The sequence below is a fragment of the Anomaloglossus baeobatrachus genome, chromosome 10, assembly GCF_048569485.1.
Source record: "Anomaloglossus baeobatrachus isolate aAnoBae1 chromosome 10, aAnoBae1.hap1, whole genome shotgun sequence".
Lineage (NCBI taxonomy): Eukaryota > Metazoa > Chordata > Amphibia > Anura > Aromobatidae > Anomaloglossus > Anomaloglossus baeobatrachus.
The window spans coordinates 1,683,825-1,704,234 of NC_134362.1; the positions used below are offsets into that span (position 1 = coordinate 1,683,825).

General features: G+C 53.6%; 1 protein-coding gene across 1 annotated transcript in view; it reads right to left on the reverse strand.

Moving 5' to 3' along the window:
* Window positions 1-20,410, reverse strand: part of OTOG (otogelin) — a 595,066-nt gene that overhangs the window by 217,479 nt on the left and 357,177 nt on the right. Inside the window, exons 28-30 of the mRNA XM_075326471.1 lie at window positions 1,824-1,850; window positions 1,366-1,533; window positions 402-680 (exon numbers count right to left, since the gene is read on the reverse strand). Coding sequence (XP_075182586.1) covers window positions 402-680; window positions 1,366-1,533; window positions 1,824-1,850 — 474 coding nt within the window. The remainder of the gene's footprint in view (window positions 1-401; window positions 681-1,365; window positions 1,534-1,823; window positions 1,851-20,410) is intronic.

Sequence of the window (20,410 nt, forward strand, 5' to 3'; positions counted from 1 at the left end):
CTCATCTCCTATATGGGCAAGATGAGGGGTGATATTTGTATGGGGGGGATGAGGTGCAGCTCACGTATAGGGGGAGATGAGGCATGGTTCCTGTATTGGGGGTAGATGAGGCACAGCTTATTTATATCAGGAGATGAGGCATGGTCCCTGTATGTTCATGGAGATGAGGTGTGGCTTCTGGTTGGGGATGGAGATGAGGCATGGCTGCAGTGTGTGGTGACTTACGCCCTTATAGCCTCTCAATGTCACTTTCTATGAATACTGTATCTACAATTGCATTGCTGATGATGGTGTACAACTGACATAGGCCATAGATGGGGGCTGCGCCCTTCACCTGTTATGAAGGTATGAGAATGGTTTCCCATTATGGTGCTTATCCTGGCTGGGCCAGCTGTTCTCACCTGAAATCCTGTAGAGAGTGGAAAGTCTGAACGAGGTGGAGTGATGGTACTTGGTCAGGGAGATAGAGGAGGTTGAGAGTCTCATAAAATGGCCCGGTTGAGCAAGGCTCTCAAAAGCACTGTACCCCGCCGTCCAGCGGTTCTTATGGATTATGAAGGTGGAGCGTCTCTGGAAGTCGTCACTTCTCTGCCACTTGGATACGTGGAAGGTCCCATTATCTCCCAGATGTAAGAAGTAGTTTGGACGTTCAGCCAACTCCAAGGACACCAGGTTTATGTCTGTGGAATAACATCAGTGAGATCAAGTACAGGAGGCAAAGTGGGTTGACAGGCTAGGGGGCCCGAGCTGTCCCTAATCCCAGAGATACCTCTAGTGGTAAAGATGCTTGGACAGCCTTTCTTGCCCTGCCCCTAGCAAGCCCCACCCCAGGGGAGAACTGGGACAGTAGTGGTTGAACCCACAAAGGGGAAACCAAAAACTATCACACAGCTAGCCCACACAGAGATATAAGACAACATATGATACGGAGGAAATAAGGAGCAGGGAGGAAATAACCAGAAGACAGGAGGATTTCTGCAGCACACAGTAAATCTGCAACTGTAAGCAACTGTAACACAACAGTACATGGACCGGTTTAGCAAAAAGCTATATTTGACATGGGAAGACAGATTCCTCCATCATAAAAATGCAAGGAGTATCTGTGATAGGTCTCCCACAACAGGTAACCAGCAGGCTAGCAGAAACTAACTCCTGCTAGTTCGATCACTAATGAGAACACAGCTGGTCAACACCCGAGCCTGCCTGTGCAACTCAGAAACAATAAACAAAGCATAGTGTGGCGTGTCCGTCTGTAGCCTGAACCCATCAAATCCCTTTATGACTACAATAACTGGAGGAGCGAGGAGCATGGATCCTCTGCAGCTAGACACCTATTAACCTGGCATAGAGAAGAGTACATCTCACCATGGGTTCTGGGGCTGAATAATCCGGGGGTCATCATGAAGTCTGCAGAGTAGCCCGGCATCTCATACTGTTCTCTCATTGGCATCACAGTTGTATCGACCATATGGACCGCCAGCACAAGATTATGGTCTCCGTGACTGTGCAGTCTGTATGGACCTTTACCTAGAACTGAGGATAGAAAGGTGACATCCAGCAGCGGAGCTCAATGATGCATGTATAATATAGGGTTCACTGGTGCTAAGCGGCCCCAGAAGACCCCGCAACCTCCTGACAACATTATGTTGTAAAGGCCTGATCTGATCTATTGTATGGAGATGCTGCAACTAGGACTGTGCTTAGCACCAACCTCTGCTGCCTCCTAATGGCCCATTATACATATCACCAGAGGCACAGTCAGTACCCTAGTGGTCGCACGTTGTGTCCGGCCTTCAATGGCAATGATGGGAAGATACACTCACCTTTATTGTAGAATTCACAATCATAAGCTGGAAAGAAAGAGACAACAGATTATATGAGAACTGAGGGTCCATAATATCCATACAATCATCCATTTCTGATATCATCACTGGGTAAAGACTTGTAGTAAGGATGACCGCGTTCCTGCGGGTGAAAAAACATGCAATTCTTTATTCCATCACTTGTTTTACAGCATGCTTGACAAAGATCACCAGGTCGAAACGTTGCTGTAAAACAACTGATGGCATAAAGAATTGCATGTTTTTTCACCCGCAGGAACGGGGTGAAATGTAGAAGAAGAGGGCAGCGGTGTAACACAGGAGCAAAGGGCGGCGGAGGCACAAGCAGAAGTAAGGGGTGAAATGTAGAGGAAGAGGGCAGCGGTGTAACACAGGAGCAAAGGGCGGCGGAGGCACAAGCAGAGGTAAGGGGTGAAATGTAGAGGAAGAGGGCAGCGGTGTAACACAGGAGCAAAGGGCGGCGGAGGCACAAGCAGAGGTAAGGGGTGAAATGTAGAGGAAGAGGGCAGCGGTGTAACACAGGAGCAAAGGGCGGCGGAGGCACAAGCAGAGGTAAGGGGTGAAATGTAGAGGAAGAGGGCAGCGGTGTAACACAGGAGCAAAGAGCGGCGGAGGCACAAGCAGAGGTAAGGGGTGAAATGTAGAGGAAGAGGGCAACGGTGTAACACAGGAGCAAAGGGCGGCGGAGGCACAAGCAGAGGTAAGGGGTGAAATGTAGAGGAAGAGGGCAACGGTGTAACACAGGAGCAAAGGGCGGCGGAGGCACAAGCACAGGTAAGGGGTGAAATGTAGAGGAAGAGGGCAACGGTGTAACACAGGAGCAAAGGGTGGCGGATGCACAAGCAGAGGTAAGGGGTGAAATGTAGAGGAAGAGGGCAGCGGTGTAACACAGGAGCAAAGGGCGGCGGAGGCACAAGCAGAGGTAAGGGATGAAATGTAGAGGAAGAGGGCAGCGGTGTAACACAGGAGCAAAGGGCGGCGGAGGCACAAGCAGAGGTAAGGGGTGAAATGTAGAGGAAGAGGGCAGCGGTGTAACACAGGAGCAAAGGGCGGCGGAGGCACAAGCAGAGGTAAGGGGTGAAATGTAGAGGAAGAGGGCAACGGTGTAACACAGGAGCAAAGGGCGGCGGAGGCACAAGCAGAGGTAAGGGGTGAAATGTAGAGGAAGAGGGCAGCGGTGTAACACAGGAGCAAAGGGCGGCGGAGGCACAAGCACAGGTAAGGGGTGAAATGTAGAAGAAGAGGGCACGGTGTAACACAGGAGCAAAGGGCGGCGGAGGCACAAGCAGAGGTAAGGGGTGAAATGTAGAGGAAGAGGGCAGCGGTGTAACACAGGAGCAAAGGGCGGCGGAGGCACAAGCAGAGGTAAGGGGTGAAATGTAGAGGAAGAGGGCAGCGGTGTAACACAGGAGCAAAGGGCGGCGGAGGCACAAGCACAGGTAAGGGGTAAAATGTAGAAGAAGAGGGCACGGTGTAACACAGGAGCAAAGGGCGGCGGAGGCACAAGCAGAGGTAAGGGGTGAAATGTAGAGGAAGAGGGCAGCGGTGTAACACAGGAGCAAAGAGCGGCGGAGGCACAAGCAGAGGTAAGGGGTGAAATGTAGAGGAAGAGGGCACGGTGTAACACAGGAGCAAAGGGCGGCGGAGGCACAAGCAGAGGTAAGGGGTGAAATGTAGAGGAAGAGGGCAGCGGTGTAACACAGGAGCAAAGGGCGGCGGAGGCACAAGCACAGGTAAGGGGTAAAATGTAGAAGAAGAGGGCAACGGTGTAACACAGGAGCAAAGGGCGGCGGAGGCACAAGCACAGGTAAGGGGTGAAATGTAGAGGAAGAGGGCAACGGTGTAACACAGGAGCAAAGGGTGGCGGATGCACAAGCAGAGGTAAGGGGTGAAATGTAGAGGAAGAGGGCAGCGGTGTAACACAGGAGCAAAGGGCGACGGAGGCACAAGCAGAGGTAAGGGATGAAATGTAGAGGAAGAGGGCAGCGGTGTAACACAGGAGCAAAGGGCGGCGGAGGCACAAGCAGAGGTAAGGGGTGAAATGTAGAGGAAGAGGGCAGCGGTGTAACACAGGAGCAAAGGGCGGCGGAGGCACAAGCAGAGGTAAGGGGTGAAATGTAGAGGAAGAGGGCAGCGGTGTAACACAGGAGCAAAGGGCGGCGGAGGCACAAGCAGAGGTAAGGGGTGAAATGTAGAGGAAGAGGGCAACGGTGTAACACAGGAGCAAAGGGCGGCGGAGGCACAAGCAGAGGTAAGGGGTGAAATGTAGAGGAAGAGGGCAGCGGTGTAACACAGGAGCAAAGGGCGGCGGAGGCACAAGCACAGGTAAGGGGTGAAATGTAGAAGAAGAGGGCACGGTGTAACACAGGAGCAAAGGGCGGCGGAGGCACAAGCAGAGGTAAGGGGTGAAATGTAGAGGAAGAGGGCAGCGGTGTAACACAGGAGCAAAGGGCGGCGGAGGCACAAGCAGAGGTAAGGGGTGAAATGTAGAGGAAGAGGGCAGCGGTGTAACACAGGAGCAAAGAGCGGCGGAGGCACAAGCAGAGGTAAGGGGTGAAATGTAGAGGAAGAGGGCAGCGGTGTAACACAGGAGCAAAGGGCGGCGGAGGCACAAGCAGAGGTAAGGGGTGAAATGTAGAAGAAGAGGGTGGCGGTGTAACACAGGAGAAAAGGGGGGCGGAGGCACAAGCAGAGGTAAGGGGTGAAATGTAGAAGAAGAGGGCACGGTGTAACACAGGAGAAAAGGGGGGCGGAGGCACAAGCAGAGGTAAGGGGTGAAATGTAGAAGAAGAGGGCACGGTGTAACACAGGAGCAAAGGGCGGCGGAGGCACAAGCAGAGGTAAGGGGTGAAATGTAGAGGAAGAGGGCAGCGGTGTAACACAGGAGCAAAGGGCGGCGGAGGCACAAGCAGAGGTAAGGGGTGAAATGTAGAGGAAGAGGGCAGCGGTGTAACACAGGAGCAAAGGGCGGCGGAGGCACAAGCACAGGTAAGGGGTAAAATGTAGAAGAAGAGGGCACGGTGTAACACAGGAGCAAAGGGCGGCGGAGGCACAAGCAGAGGTAAGGGGTGAAATGTAGAGGAAGAGGGCAGCGGTGTAACACAGGAGCAAAGAGCGGCGGAGGCACAAGCAGAGGTAAGGGGTGAAATGTAGAGGAAGAGGGCACGGTGTAACACAGGAGCAAAGGGCGGCGGAGGCACAAGCAGAGGTAAGGGGTGAAATGTAGAGGAAGAGGGCAGCGGTGTAACACAGGAGCAAAGAGCGGCGGAGGCACAAGCAGAGGTAAGGGGTGAAATGTAGAGGAAGAGGGCAGCGGTGTAACACAGGAGCAAAGGGCGGCGGAGGCACAAGCAGAGGTAAGGGGTGAAATGTAGAGGAAGAGGGCAGCAGTGTAACACAGGAGCAAAGGGCGGCGGAGGCACAAGCACAGGTAAGGGGTGAAATGTAGAGGAAGAGGGCAGCGGTGTAACACAGGAGCAAAGGGCGGCGGAGGCACAAGCACAGGTAAGGGGTGAAATGTAGAAGAAGAGGGCGGCGGTGTAACAGGAGCAAAGGGCGGCGGAGGCACAAGCAGAGGTAAGGGGTGAAATGTAGAGGAAGAGGGCAGCGGTGTAACACAGGAGCAAAGGGCGGCGGAGGCACAAGCACAGGTAAGGGGTGAAATGTAGAAGAAGAGGGCGGCGGTGTAACACAGGAGCAAAGGGCGGCGGAGGCACAAGCACAGGTAAGGGGTGAAATGTAGAAGAAGAGGGCAGCGGTGTAACAGGAGCAAAGGGCGGCGGAGGCACAAGCACAGGTAAGGGGTGAAATGTAGAAGAAGAGGGCGGCGTTGTAACACAGGAGCAAAGGACAACGGAGGCACAAGCAGAGGTAAGGGGTGAAATGTAGAGGAAGAGGGCAGCGGTGTAACACAGGAGCAAAGGGCGGCGGAGGCACAAGCAGAGGTAAGGGGTGAAATGTAGAAGAAGAGGGCAGCGGTGTAACACAGGAGCAAAGGGCGGCGGAGGCACAAGCACAGGTAAGGGGTGAAATGTAGAAGAAGACGGCGGCGGTGTAACACAGGAGCAAAGGGCGGCGGAGGCACAAGCAGAGGTAAGGGGTGAATGTAGAGGAAGAGGGCAGCGGTGTAACACAGGAGCAAAGGGCGGCGGAGGCACAAGCACAGCTAAGGGGTGAAATGTAGAAGAAGAGGGCACGATGTAACACAGGAGCAAAGGGCGGCGGAGGCACAAGCACAGGTAAGGGGTGAAATGTAGAAGAAGAGGGCGGCGGTGTAACACAGGAGCAAAGGGCGGCGGAGGCACAAGCAGAGGTAAGGGGTGAAATGTAGAGGAAGAGGGCAGCGGTGTAACACAGGAGCAAAGGGGGGCGGAGGCACAAGCAGAGGTAAGGGGTGAAATGTAGAGGAAGAGGGCAGCGGTGTAACACAGGAGCAAAGGGCGGCGGAGGCACAAGCAGAGGTAAGGGGTGAAATGTAGAGGAAGAGGGCAGCGGTGTAACACAGGAGCAAAGGGCAGCGGAGGCACAAGCAGAGGTAAGGGGTGAAATGTAGAGGAAGAGGGCAGCGGTGTAACACAGGAGCAAAGGGCGGCGGAGGCACAAGCAGAGGTAAGGGGTGAAATGTAGAGGAAGAGGGCAGCGGTGTAACACAGGAGCAAAGGGCGGCGGAGGCACAAGCAGAGGTAAGGGGTGAAATGTAGAAGAAGAGGGCAGCGGTGTAACACAGGAGCAAAGGGCGGCGGAGGCACAAGCAGAGGTAAGGGGTGAAATGTAGAGGAAAAGGGCAGCGGTGTAACACAGGAGCAAAGGGCAGCGGAGGCACAAGCAGAGGTAAGGGGTGAAATGTAGAAGAAGAGGGCGGCGGTGAAACACAGGAGCAAAGGGCGGCGGAGGCACAAGCAGAGGTAAGGGGTGAAATGTAGAAGAAGAGGGCAGCGGTGTAACACAGGAGCAAAGGGCGGCGGAGGCACAAGCAGAGGTAAGGAGTGAAATGTAGAGGAAGAGGGCAGCAGTGTAACACAGGAGCAAAGGGCGGCGGAGGCACAAGCAGAGGTAAGGGGTGAAATATAGAGGAAGAGGGCAGCGGTGTAACACAGGAGCAAAGGGCGGCGGAGGTACAAGCAGAGGTAAGGGGTGAAATGTAGAAGAGGGCGGCGGTGTAACACAGGAGCAAAGGGCGGCGGAGGCACAAGCAGAGGTAAGGGGTGAAATGTAGAAGAAGAGGGCAGCGGTGTAACACAGGAGCAAAGGGCGGCGGAGGCACAAGCAGAGGTAAGGAGTGAAATGTAGAGGAAGAGGGCAGCAGTGTAACACAGGAGCAAAGGGCGGCGGAGGCACAAGCAGAGGTAAGGGGTGAAATGTAGAGGAAGAGGGCAGCGGTGTAACACAGGAGCAAAGGGCGGCGGAGGCACAAGCAGAGGTAAGGGGTGAAATGTAGAAGAGGGCGGCGGTGTAACACAGGAGCAAAGGGCGGCGGAGGCACAAGCAGAGGTAAGGGGTGAAATGTAGAAGAAGAGGGCGGCGGTGTAACACAGGAGCAAAGGGCGGCGGAGGCACAAGCAGAGGTAGGGGGGGAAATGTAGAAGAAGAGGGCGGCGGTGTAACACAGGAGCAAAGGGCGGCGGAGGCACAAGCAGAGGTAAGGGGTGAAATGTAGAGGAAGAGGGCAGCGGTTGTTACGGTTGCTGCGAGCACTGGAGACTAAGTCCAGATTTCTTGCTACTGCACATGTGCGAGCGCTGGAGACTAAGTCCTATCTTGGAGCCATTGCACATGTGCGGGTGACATCATCGCTGACACGAGGTCACATGTCTCTGACACCTTCTATGCCGATTGGTCGCTGGTCATGTGCTTGTGATGCCTTGCTCGGTGATAGGCCAGCATGATGTCACTCTTGTCGTTCTGGCAGCGGATTGGCTCTGGTGTCCTCCATCTTGGATGAGGCACAGAGTCTATATAAGACCCTGACACACGCCGCATGGCGCTCAGTCCTCTTGGTTCATGCATAAGAGTAGACGCTCTGTGCGCGTTCCTCTAGGCATTCCTCTGTCTATGCTAGGTGAGCGCTACCGGCAGGGTAGCGTTCTTATACCTTACAGCTTCGGCTGCTGTCCGTATCCTTACCTCTTAGGGGAGCGGACATAGGCAGGTGCCTGAGGCACATGGTCTGGCTGGGTCTTGTGGTTCGACTCGTAGGTGGACGTTGCCGCTAGGGTAACGTTCCTTATACTGCGACTAGCAGTTGTTCGTATCCTCGCACACTAGGGGAGCGAACAGAGGTAGGAGCTTTGTGCGGCTTACGCTGCTGTTCGTCTCTTTTGCACCACTAGAAGAGCGGACCTAGGCAGGTGCCATATCTAGTGGTTCGTGTCCTCGCACACTAGTGGAGCGAACGCAGGTAGGAGCTTTGTGCGGCTTACGCTGCTGTTCGTCTCTTTTGCACCACTAGAAGAGCGGACCTAGGTAAGTGCCATTTCGCACACATTGCCTTTGTCTCTGTGATTATTAACAGAGATCATTCCACACACCCACCAAGTAAGGGAGGAATTGCTTTACTTACTTATTATATCCTTCTGTGAGTTAACAGAGGTATTGCACTCTGCCATAGTCTGCAGCAGAGTCTTTGCACGGTGGACCCTGACTGTCTGATACTCCTTTAGGTTAAAAAAATTGTTTAAAAGAACAGAGAGTCCTCAGTGGTTGATACCTTTTAATGGCTAACTGAAAAGATGGTAATAATTGCAAGCTTTCGAGACTACTCAGGTCTCTTCATCAGGCATGGTATAACACAAAATCTGAAGAGTCACGTATTTATACACAACAGGACTTAGAATAGTGCAGTAAAAAAAAAAAAAAAAAAAAAAAAAGAACAAGTTATATGAAACAGAACTATCTCTATGGCAGGGGGACAAGCTGTTCTAGCCATAAATACTGCTGCAGTTCAGTGTGAAAGTTTTATTGTCCTTTGATAAGGGTCTGGTCCAGGGCTGTGACACGCTCGGATGGTCAGAGGAGCACATCTTTTAACTGATGTAAAAAGACATGAATCCATGAGACACATTCATTCCTTCTCTGAATGTGTCAAAGGTCATCATAAGTTTGTACTCCCATAGTCTCCTGTCTCTCTGGGACTCCTTTAGGTTATCAGACAGCCCCCCCGTAACATTAGGACTGAGCCAAGGGTCTGGCAGTTATGGCAGAATATCAGCAGTTACACCGTTACATACAAGTACTTGAGTCACGGCTCAAGAGTATAGAGGATAAACCTCAGACCATGGTGACATCTGCACATGATCTTCGACTTGCTCTGCCAAACAGATATTCTGGCGATGCCAGATCATGTCGTGGTTTCATTAGTCAGTGTCAGATACACCTAGAGGTCAACTCTTCTCGCTTCTCTACGGAGAGGTCCAGAGTAGGCTTTATCATCTCCTTACTTCAGGACAAAGCCTTAGAATGGGCGACTCCCCTATGGGAGCGCTCTGATGTGGTTACTCTGAGACATCAAGACTTTCTTGATGCTCTTAAGGCGGTATTCATGGGTCCGCAGGTTACCCATGATGCGGCCCTGAGACTGTTAGATCTATCTCAGGGTTCGTTATCCACTAGTTCTTATGCCATTGCTTTTAGAACTCTGGTGGCAGAACTAGATTGGCCAGAGAAGGTGTTGATTCCTATCTTCTGGAGAGGGTTGGCAGGCTATGTCAAGGATGCTCTTGCTACTCGTGAGGTCCCTGCTTCTCTGGAGGACTTGATCACAGTAGCAACGAGGATCGATGTACGCCATAAGGAACGTAGACTCGAGGTCTCTTCCTCACGCCCTAAGCATAGGGCTATTCCAGTTGTTGAGGGTCCACTACCATCTTCCTCAGCATCTGAAACATCTCCCACTCCTATGGAGTTAGGTAATACGTCTTCCAGACTACGCAAGTCTGGTCCTCCTATATGTTACGTATGTCGTCAGGCTGGGCACTATGCCAACAAGTGTCCTAGTCGTCAGGGAAACTCCCTGGCCTAGTAACCATTAGAGGGGGGTTACTAGAGACGTCTTCTGCACCCTCTAAGTGTTGTATCCCAGGTCAGCTCTCGTTATCTGAGAATACATGGCCTATTATGGCTTTTGTGGATTCCGGAGCTGACGGGACTTTTTTGTCCTCAGGATTTGTAAAGGGACACAATATTCCCTCTATCATGTTAGAGGCGCCTATTCCTGTCCGTGTTGTTAATGGAACTATGTTGTCTGACTCCATTACATTGAGGACAGTTCCCTTGCGCCTTTCCCTGTCTCAGCGTCACATAGAGGAGATTTCTTTTCTTGTTTTGCCTGAGGGTATAGACGACGTCCTTCTGGGTCTCCCATGGCTTCGGACTCATGCTCCTCACATTGACTGGGAGTCTGACAGCATTATTAGTTGGGGTTCGAAATGTCAGTCCCGATGTCTTCCCTTACCACCTAAGGTCATTGCGGTTGCATCTACTGATCTCTTTCCCATACCTACACCCTATCTGGATTTCGCTGACGTGTTCTCCAAACAGGGTGCTGAGGTTCTTCCACCCCATAGGCCGTATGACTGTGCCATAGACCTTATCCCAGGTTCCGTTCCACCTAAAGGCAGGGTTTACCCCCTGTCGATACCTGAGTCGGAGGCCATGTCGACCTATATAAGAGAGAGTTTAGAGAAGGGGTTCATTCGTAAGTCTGTCTCTCCCGCGGGAGCTGGGTTTTTCTTTGTTCGGAAGAAAGAGGGTGATTTGCGTCCCTGCATAGATTACAGGGGTCTCAACGCAATCACAATAAAGAACAAATACCCATTACCTTTAATTTCGGAGCTCTTTGACAGACTGAGAGGAGCTCAAGTTTTTACGAAGTTGGATCTGCGGGGTGCGTATAACTTGGTACGAATTCGAAAGGGTGACGAATGGAAGACCGCTTTTAACACCCGAGACGGTCACTATGAGTACCTCGTCATGCCTTTTGGGTTATGTAATGCACCCGCAGTATTTCAGGACTTTGTAAACGATGTGTTCAGGGATTTACTGTTATCCTCAGTAGTGGTGTATCTGGACGACATCCTGATTTTTTCTCCTGATCTGGAGACTCATCGTCAGGATGTCGTTCGTGTCCTTTCCCGTTTAAGGGAGCACTCATTGTTTGCTAAACTCGAGAAATGTGTATTCGAGCAGTCCTCATTGCCTTTTTTGGGTTACATTATCTCACAAGAGGGCCTGGCTATAGATCCTGCGAAGCTCTCTGCTGTTCTGCAATGGTCCAAACCTCATTCCTTGAAGGCGGTGCAACGCTTCTTAGGATTCATAAATTATTACAGGCAGTTCATACCCCATTTTTCTACTTTGGTGGCCCCTTTGGTGGCCTTGACTAAGAAAGGTGCTAATCCCAAAGCCTGGTCTACTGAGACATCTCAGGCTTTTGAGGCAGTAAAAAGACACTTTTCAACTGCTCCCGTTCTTCAAAGACCCGATGAGAGTAAGCCCTTCCTCTTAGAGGTTGATGCCTCTTTAGTGGGTGCTGGTGCGGTCTTGTATCAAAAGAACGGTGCAGGTAGAAAAAGGCCGTGTTTCTTCTTTGCGAAAACCTTTTCACCGGCAGAGAGAAACTATACCATTGGGGATAGGGAACTGCTCGCCTTGAGATTAGCCTTGGAGGAGTGCTTGTCACTTGCTGGAAGGAGCGAAACATCCTTTCCAGGTCTATACAGACCATAAGAATCTGACGTACTTACAAACCGCTCAGCGTCTGAATCCTCGCCAAGCCCGCTGGTCCTTGTTTTTCTCCCGCTTTCACTTCTCCATCAACTATCTGTCTGGGAGTAAGAATAACAAGGCAGACGCCCTGTCTCGCTCTATGCTTTCTACCCAGGAAGAGATTGACGAACCTCGTCTTATCCTTCCCTCCAGGGTTTTTCATACGCTCTCCCCTGTGACGTTAGACCAAATCCCACCGGGCAAGACCTTTGTTCCGCCTGATCGGCAGAATGATATACTGTCATGGGCCCACACCTCAAAGGTGGGTGGGCATTTTGGTATTAGGCGTACACGAGAGTTACTGGAGAGGTGGTATTGGTGGCCACACTTAGCCAGCCACGTCAAGAGATATGTCGGTTCCTGCTACTCGTGTGCTCGCAACCGTCCATCACGGCAGAGGCCGGCTGGGCTCTTGCATCCTTTACCAGTGCCAGATAGACCATGGGAGGTGGTAGGCATGGACTTTGTGGGTGATCTTCCATGTTCACAGGGACATAGATTTGTGTGGGTCATTACGGACCATTTCTCCCGGATGGTTCATCTCGTACCGTTATCGAGAATCCCATCTTCCAGGGTACTAGCCAAACTATTCCTCAAGCATGTCTTTAGGCTTCACGGGATGCCATATCGTATCATTTGTGATAGAGGCCCGCAATTTACTTCCCGTTTCTGGCGAGATCTTTGTAGCCTTCTGCAAATTGAGTTGAATCTCTCTTCGGCATACCATCCGGAGACCAATGGTTTGGTTGAGCGTACCAATCAATCTATGATTATATACCTTCGACACTTTGTTGCTGAGAACCACGATAACTGGTCCTCCCTCCTACCCTGGGCAGAATTTGCCCTTAACAATTCGCTGGCTGAGGCCACTGGGCAGACACCGTTTGTACTCAATAATGGGCAACACCCTAGGGTACCGGTACCGTTTCCCGCTGCTGCACCTCCTCCTCTTGTGGCCGACTGGGCAACTAATGCCAGAGAGGTTTGGGATCGGACTCAAGAGTCGATCCAAGCAGCTAAGGACCGTATGAAGACGGTGTCCGATCGGTTTCGTCGCCCGGCTCCTGTCTTTTCTCCAGGGGACTTTGTGTGGCTCTCTGCAAAACACGTGAGACTTAGAGTGAGCTCTGTCAAATTTGCTCCTCGCTTCCTGGGTCCTTATGAGGTTCTTCGACAGGTAAATCCTGTAGTCTACCAATTGAAGTTACCCGTCCATCTTAGGATTCATGACAAATTCCATGTCTCACTGCTAAAGCCGGCTATTTTACCTCACGCTCGTGAAGTGCACTCTCCTGCCTCTGATTCCTCTCGCTCTAGCTATGAGGTACGAGCCATAGTTGGTTCTAAGATGGCTAGAGGGCGCAGGTTCTTCTTGATAGATTGGGAAGGTTACGACCCGGAACATCGCTCTTGGGAGCCTGAGGAGGCTGTCCATGCTCCAGACTTAGTTGCCGATTACCTGCGTCGCCGGGAGGGGGGCCCTTGAGGGGGAGGTACTGTTACGGTTGCTGCGAGCACTGGAGACTAAGTCCAGATTTCTTGCTACTGCACATGTGCGAGCGCTGGAGACTAAGTCCAGATTTCTTGCTACTGCACATGTGCGAGCGCTGGAGACTAAGTCCAGATTTCTTGCTACTGCACATGTGCGAGCGCCGGAGACTAAGTCCTATCTTGGAGCCATTGCACATGTGCGGGTGACATCATCGCTGACACGAGGTCACATGTCTCTGACACCTTCTATGCCGATTGGTCGCTGGTCATGTGCTTGTGATGCCTTGCTCGGTGATAGGCCAGCATGATGTCACTCTTGTCGTTCTGGCAGCGGATTGGCTCTGGTGTCCTCCATCTTGGATGAGGCACAGAGTCTATATAAGACCCTGACACACGCCGCATGGCGCTCAGTCCTCTTGGTTCATGCATAAGAGTAGACGCTCTGTGCGCGTTCCTCTAGGCATTCCTCTGTCTATGCTAGGTGAGCGCTACCGGCAGGGTAGCATTCTTATACCTTACAGCTTCGGCTGCTGTCCGTATCCTTACCTCTTAGGGGAGCGGACATAGGCAGGTGCCTGAGGCACATGGTCTGGCTGGGCCTTGTGGTTCGACTCGTAGGTGGACGTTGCCGCTAGGGTAACGTTCCTTATACTGCGACTAGCAGTTGTTTGTATCCTCGCACACTAGGGGAGCGAACAAAGGTAGGAGCTTTGTGCGGCTTACGCTGCTGTTCGTCTCTTTTGCACCACTAGAAGAGCGGACCTAGGCAGGTGCCATATCTAGTGGTTCGTGTCCTCGCACACTAGTGGAGCGAACGCAGGTAGGAGCTTTGTGCGGCTTACGCTGCTGTCCGTCTCTTTTGCACCACTAGAAGAGCGGACCTAGGTAGGTGCCATTTCGCACACATTGCCTTTGTCTCTGTGATTATTAACAGAGATCATTCCACACACCCACCAAGTAAGGGAGGAATTGCTTTACTTTCTTATTATATCCTTCTGTGAGTTAACAGAGGTATTGCACTCTGCCATAGTCTGCAGCAGAGTCTTTGCACGGTGGACCCTGACTGTCTGATACTCCTTTAGGTTATCAGACAGCCCCCCGTAACAGCGGTGTAACACAGGAGCAAAGAGCGGCGGAGGCACAAGCAGAGGTAAGGGGTGAAATGTAGAGGAAGAGGGCAGCGGTGTAACACAGGAGCAAAGGGCGGCGGAGGCACAAGCAGAGGTAAGGGGTGAAATGTAGAGGAAGAGGGCAGCGGTGTAACACAGGAGCAAAGGGCGGCGGAGGCACAAGCAGAGGTAAGGCGTGAAATGTAGAAGAGGGCGGCAGTGTAACACAGGAGCAAAGGGCGGCGGAGGCACAAGCAGAGGTAAGGGGTGGAATGTAGAAGAAGAGGGCGGCGGTGTAACACAGGAGCAAAGGGCGGCGGAGGCACAAGCAGAGGTAAGGGGTGAAATGTAGAAGAAGAGGGCACGGTGTAACACAGGAGCAAAGGGCGGCGGAGGCACAAGCAGAGGTAAGGGGTGAAATGTAGAAGAGGGCGGCGGTGTATCACAGGAGCAAAGAGCGGCGGAGGCACAAGCAGAGGTAAGGGGTGAAATGTAGAGGAAGAGGGCAGCGGTGTAACACAGGAGCAAAGGGCGGCGGAGGCACAAGCAGAGGTAAGGGGTGAAATGTAGAGGAAGAGGGCAGCGGTGTAACACAGGAGCAAAGGGTGGCGGAGGCACAAGCAGAGGTAAGGGGTGAAATGTAGAAGAAGAGGGCGGCAGTGTAACACAGGAGCAAAGGGCGGCGGAGGCACAAGCAGAGGTAAGGGGTGAAATGTAGAAGAAGAGGGCAGCGGTGTAACACAGGAGCAAAGGGCGGCGGAGGCACAAGCAGAGGTAAGGGTTGAAATGTAGATGAAGAGGGCAGCGGTGTAACACAGGAGCCAAGGGCGGCGAAGGCAGAAACAGAGGTAAGGGGTGAAATGTAGAAGAAGAGGGCGGCAGTGTAACACAGGAGCAAAGGGCGGCGGAGGCACAAGCAGAGGTAAGGGGTGAAATGTAGAAGAAGAGGGCAGCGGTGTAACACAGGAGCAAAGGGCGGCGGAGGCACAAGCAGAGGTAAGCGGTGAAATCTAGAAGAAGAGGGCAGCGGTGTAACACAGGAGCAAAGGGCGGCGGAGGCACAAGCAGAGGTAAGGGGTGAAATGTAGAAGAAGAGGGCAGCGGTGTAACACAGGAGCAAAGGGCGGCGGAGGCACAAGCAGAGGTAAGGGGTGAAATGTAGAAGAAGAGGGCAGCGGTGTAACACAGGAGCAAAGGGCGGCGGAGGCACAAGCAGAGGTAAGGGGTGAAATGTAGAGGAAGAGGGCAGCGGTGTAACACAGGAGCAAAGGGCGGCGGAGACCCAAGCAGATGTAAGGGGTGAAATGTAGAGGAAGAGGGCAGCGGTGTAACACAGGAGCAAAGGGCGGCGGAGGCACAAGCAGAGGTAAGGGGTGAAATGTAGAGGAAGAGGGCAGCGGTGTAACACAGGAGCAAAGGGCGGCGGAGGCACAAGCAGAGGTAAGGGTTGAAATGTAGAAGACGAGGGCGACGGTGTAACACAGGAGCAAAGGGCGGCGGAGGCACAAGCAGAGGTAAGGGGTGAAATGTAGAAGAAGAGGGCGGCAGTGTAACACAGGAGCAAAGGGCGGTGGAGGCACAAGCAGAGGTAAGGGGTGAAATGTAGAAGAAGAGGGCAGCGGTGTAACAAAGGAGCAAAGGGCGGCGGAGGCACAAGCAGAGGTAAGGGGTGAAATGTAGAAGACGAGGGCGACGGTGTAACACAGGAGCAAAGGGCGGCGGAGGCACAAGCAGAGGTAAGGGGTGAAATGTAGAAGAAGAGGGCGGCAGTGTAACACAGGAGCAAAGGGCGGCGGAGGCACAAGCAGAGGTAAGGGGTGAAATGTAGAGGAAGAGGGCAGCGGTGTAACAAAGGAGCAAAGGGCGGCGGAGGCACAAGCAGAGGTAAGGGTTGAAATGTAGAAGACGAGGGAGACGGTGTAACACAGGAGCAAAGGGCGGCGGAGGCACAAGCAGAGGTAAGGGGTGAAATGTAGAAGAAGAGGGCGGCAGTGTAACACAGGAGCAAAGGGTGGCGGAGGCACAAGCAGAGGTAAGGGGTGAAATGTAGAAGAAGAGGGCAGCAGTGTAACACAGTAGCAAAGGGCGGCGGAGGCACAAGCAGAGGTAAGGGGTGAAATGTAGAAGAAGAGGGTGGCAGTGTAACACAGGAGCAAAGGGCGGCGGAGGCACAAGCAGAGGTAAGGGGTGAAATGTAGAAGAGGAGGGCAGCAGTGTAACACAGTAGCAAAGGGCGGCGGAGGCACAAGCAGAGGTAAGGGGTGAAATGTAGAGGAAGAGGGCGGCGGTGTAACACAGGAGCAAAGGGCGGCGGAGGCACAAGCAGAGGTAAGGGGTGAAATGTAGAAGAGGGCGGCGGTGTAACACAGGAGCAAAGGGCGGCGGAGGCACAAGCAGAGGTAAGGGGTGAAATGTAGAAGAGGGCAGCATTGTAACACAGGAGCAAAGGGCGGCGGAGGCCCAAGCAGAGGTAAGGGGTGAAATGTAGAGGAAGAGGGCAGCGGTGTAACACAGGAGCAAAGGGCGGCGGAGGCACAAGCAGAGGTAAGGGGTGAAATGTAGAGGAAGAGGGCAGCGGTGTAACACAGGAGCAAAGGGCGGCGGAGGCACAAGCAGAGGTAAGGGGTGAAATGTAGAGGAAGAGGGCAGCGGTGTAACACAGGAGCAAAGGGCGGCAGAGGCACAAGCACAGGTAAGGGGTGAAATGTAGAAGAAGAGGGCGGCAGTGTAACAAAGGAGCAAAGGGTGGCGGATGCACAAGCAGAGGTAAGGGGTGAAATGTAGAGGAAGAGGGCAGCGGTGTAACACAGGAGCAAAGGGCGGCGGAGGCACAAGCAGAGGTAAGGGGTGAAATGTAGAGGAAGAGGGCAGCGGTGTAACACAGGAGCAAAGGGCGGCGGAGGCACAAGCAGAGGTAAGGGGTGAAATGTAGAAGAAGAGGGCGGCAGTGTAACACAGGAGCAAAGGGTGGCGAAGGCACAAGCAGAGGTAAGGGGTGAAATGCAGAAGAAGAGGGCAGCAGTGTAACACAGTAGCAAAGGGCGGCGGAGGCACAAGCAGAGGTAAGGGGTGAAATGTAGAAGAAGAGGGCGGCAGTGTAACACAGGAGCAAAGGGCGGCGGAGGCACAAGCAGAGGTAAGGGGTGAAATGTAGAAGAAGAGGGCAGCAGTGTAACACAGTAGCAAAGGGCGGCGGAGGCACAAGCAGAGGTAAGGGGTGAAATGTAGAGGAAGAGGGCGGCGGTGTAACACAGGAGCAAAGGGCGGCGGAGGCACAAGCAGAGGTAAGGGGTGAAATGTAGAAGAGGGCGGCGGTGTAACACAGGAGCAAAGGGCGGCGGAGGCACAAGCAGAGGTAAGGGGTGAAATGTAGAAGAGGGCAGCATTGTAACACAGGAGCAAAGGGCGGCGGAGGCCCAAGCAGAGGTAAGGGGTGAAATGTAGAGGAAGATGGCAGCGGTGTAACACAGGAGCAAAGGGCGGCGGAGGCACAAGCAGAGGTAAGGGGTGAAATGTAGAGGAAGAGGGCAGCGGTGTAACACAGGAGCAAAGGGCGGCGGAGGCACAAGCAGAGGTAAGGGGTGAAATGTAGAGGAAGAGGGCAGCGGTGTAACACAGGAGCAAAGGGCGGCGGAGGCACAAGCAGAGGTAAGGGGTGAAATGTAGAGGAAGAGGGCAGCGCTGTAACACAGGAGCAAAGGGCGCCGGAGGCACAAGCAGAGGTAAGGGGTGAAATGTAGAAGAAGAGGGCGGCGGTGTAACACAGGAGCAAAGGGCGGCGGAGGCACAAGCAGAGGTAAGGGGTGAAATGTAGAAGAAGAGGGCAGCGGTGTAACACAGGAGCAAAGGGCGGCGGAGGCACAAGCACAGGTAAGGGGTGAAATGTAGAGGAAGAGGGCAGCAGTGTAACACAGGAGCAAAGGGCGGCGGAGGCACAAGCAGAGGTAAGCGGTGAAATGTAGAAGAAGAGGGCGGCGGTGTAACACAGGAGCAAAGGGCGGCGGAGGCACAAGCAGAGGTAAGGGGTGAAATGTAGAAGAAGAGGGCGGCGGTGTAACACAGGAGCAAAGGGCGGCGGAGGCACAAGCAGAGGTAGGGGGGGAAATGTAGAAGAAGAGGGCGGCGGTGTAACACAGGAGCAAAGGGCGGCGGAGGCACAAGCAGAGGTAAGGGGTGAAATGTAGAGGAAGAGGGCAGCGGTGTAACACAGGAGCAAAGAGCGGCGGAGGCACAAGCAGAGGTAAGGGGTGAAATGTAGAGGAAGAGGGCAGCGGTGTAACACAGGAGCAAAGGGCGGCGGAGGCACAAGCAGAGGTAAGGGGTGAAATGTAGAGGAAGAGGGCAGCGGTGTAACACAGGAGCAAAGGGCGGCGGAGGCACAAGCAGAGGTAAGGGGTGAAATGTAGAAGAAGAGGGCGGCGGTGTAACACAGGAGCAAAGGGCGGCGGAGGCACAAGCAGAGGTAAGGGGTGAAATGTAGAAGAAGAGGGCGGCGGTGTAACACAGGAGCAAAGGGCGGCGGAGGCACAAGCAGAGGTAAGGGGTGAAATGTAGAAGAAGAGGGCACGATGTAACACAGGAGCAAAGGGCGGCGGAGGCACAAGCAGAGGTAAGGGGTGAAATGTAGAAGAGGGCAGCGGTGTAACACAGGAGCAAAGAGCGGCGGAGGCACAAGCAGAGGTAAGGGGTGAAATGTAGAGGAAGAGGGCAGCGGTGTAACACAGGAGAAAAGGGCGGCGGAGGCACAAGCAGAGGTAAGGGGTGAAATGTAGAAAAAGAGGGCGGCAGTGTAACACAGGAGCAAAGGCCGGCGGAGGCACAAGCAGAGGTAAGGGGTGAAATGTAGAAGAAGAGGGCGGCGGTGTAACACAGGAGCAAAGGGCGGCGGAGGCACAAGCAGAGGTAAGGGGTGAAATCTAGAAGAAGAGGGCAGCGGTGTAACACAGGAGCAAAGAGCGGCGGAGGCACAAGCAGAGGTAAGGGGTGAAATGTAGAAGAGGGCGGCGGTGTAACACAGGAGCAAAGGGCGGCGGAGGCACAAGCAGAGGTAAGGGGTGAAATGTAGAAGAAGAGGGCAGCGGTGTAACACAGGAGCAAAGGGCGGCGGAGGCACAAGCAGAGGTAAGGGGTGAAATGTAGAAGAAGAGGGCGGCAGTGTAACACAGGAGCAAAGGGTGGCGGAGGCACAAGCAGAGGTAAGGGGTGAAATGCAGAAGAAGAGGGCAGCAGTGTAACACAGTAGCAAAGGGCGGCGGAGGCACAAGCAGAGGTAAGGGGTGAAATGTAGAAGAAGAGGGCGGCAGTGTAACACAGGAGCAAAGGGCGGCGGAGGCACAAGCAGAGGTAAGGGGTGAAATGTAGAAGAAGAGGGCAGCAGTGTAACACAGTAGCAAAGGGCGGCGGAGGCACAAGCAGAGGTAAGGGGTGAAATGTAGAGGAAGAGGGCGGCGGTGTAACACAGGAGCAAAGGGCGGCGGAGGCACAAGCAGAGGTAAGGGGTGAAATGTAGAAGAGGGTGGCGGTGTAACACAGGAGCAAAGGGCGGCGGAGGCACAAGCAGAGGTAAGGGGTGAAATGTAGAAGAGGGCAGCATTGTAACACAGGAGCAAAGGGCGGCGGAGGCCCAAGCAGAGGTAAGGGGTGAAATGTAGAGGAAGAGGGCAGCGGTGTAACACAGGAGCAAAGGGCGGCGGAGGCACAAGCAGAGGTAAGGGGTGAAATGTAGAGGAAGAGGGCAGCGGTGTAACACAGGAGCAAAGGGCGGCGGAGGCACAAGCAGAGGTAAGGGGTGAAATGTAGAGGAAGAGGGCAGCGGTGTAACACAGGAGCAAAGGGCGGCGGAGGCACAAGCAGAGGTAAGGGGTGAAATGTAGAGGAAGAGGGCAGCGGTGTAACACAGGAGCAAAGGGCGGCGGAGGCACAAGCAGAGGTAAGGGGTGAAATGTAGAAGAAGAGGGCGGCGGTGTAACACAGGAGCAAAGGGCGGCGGAGGCACAAGCAGAGGTAAGGGGTGAAATGTAGAAGAAGAGGGCAGCGGTGTAACACAGGAGCAAAGGGCGGCGGAGGCACAAGCACAGGTAAGGGGTGAAATGTAGAGGAAGAGGGCAGCAGTGTAACACAGGAGCAAAGGGCGGCGGAGGCACAAGCAGAGGTAAGCGGTGAAATGTAGAAGAAGAGGGCGGCGGTGTAACACAGGAGCAAAGGGCG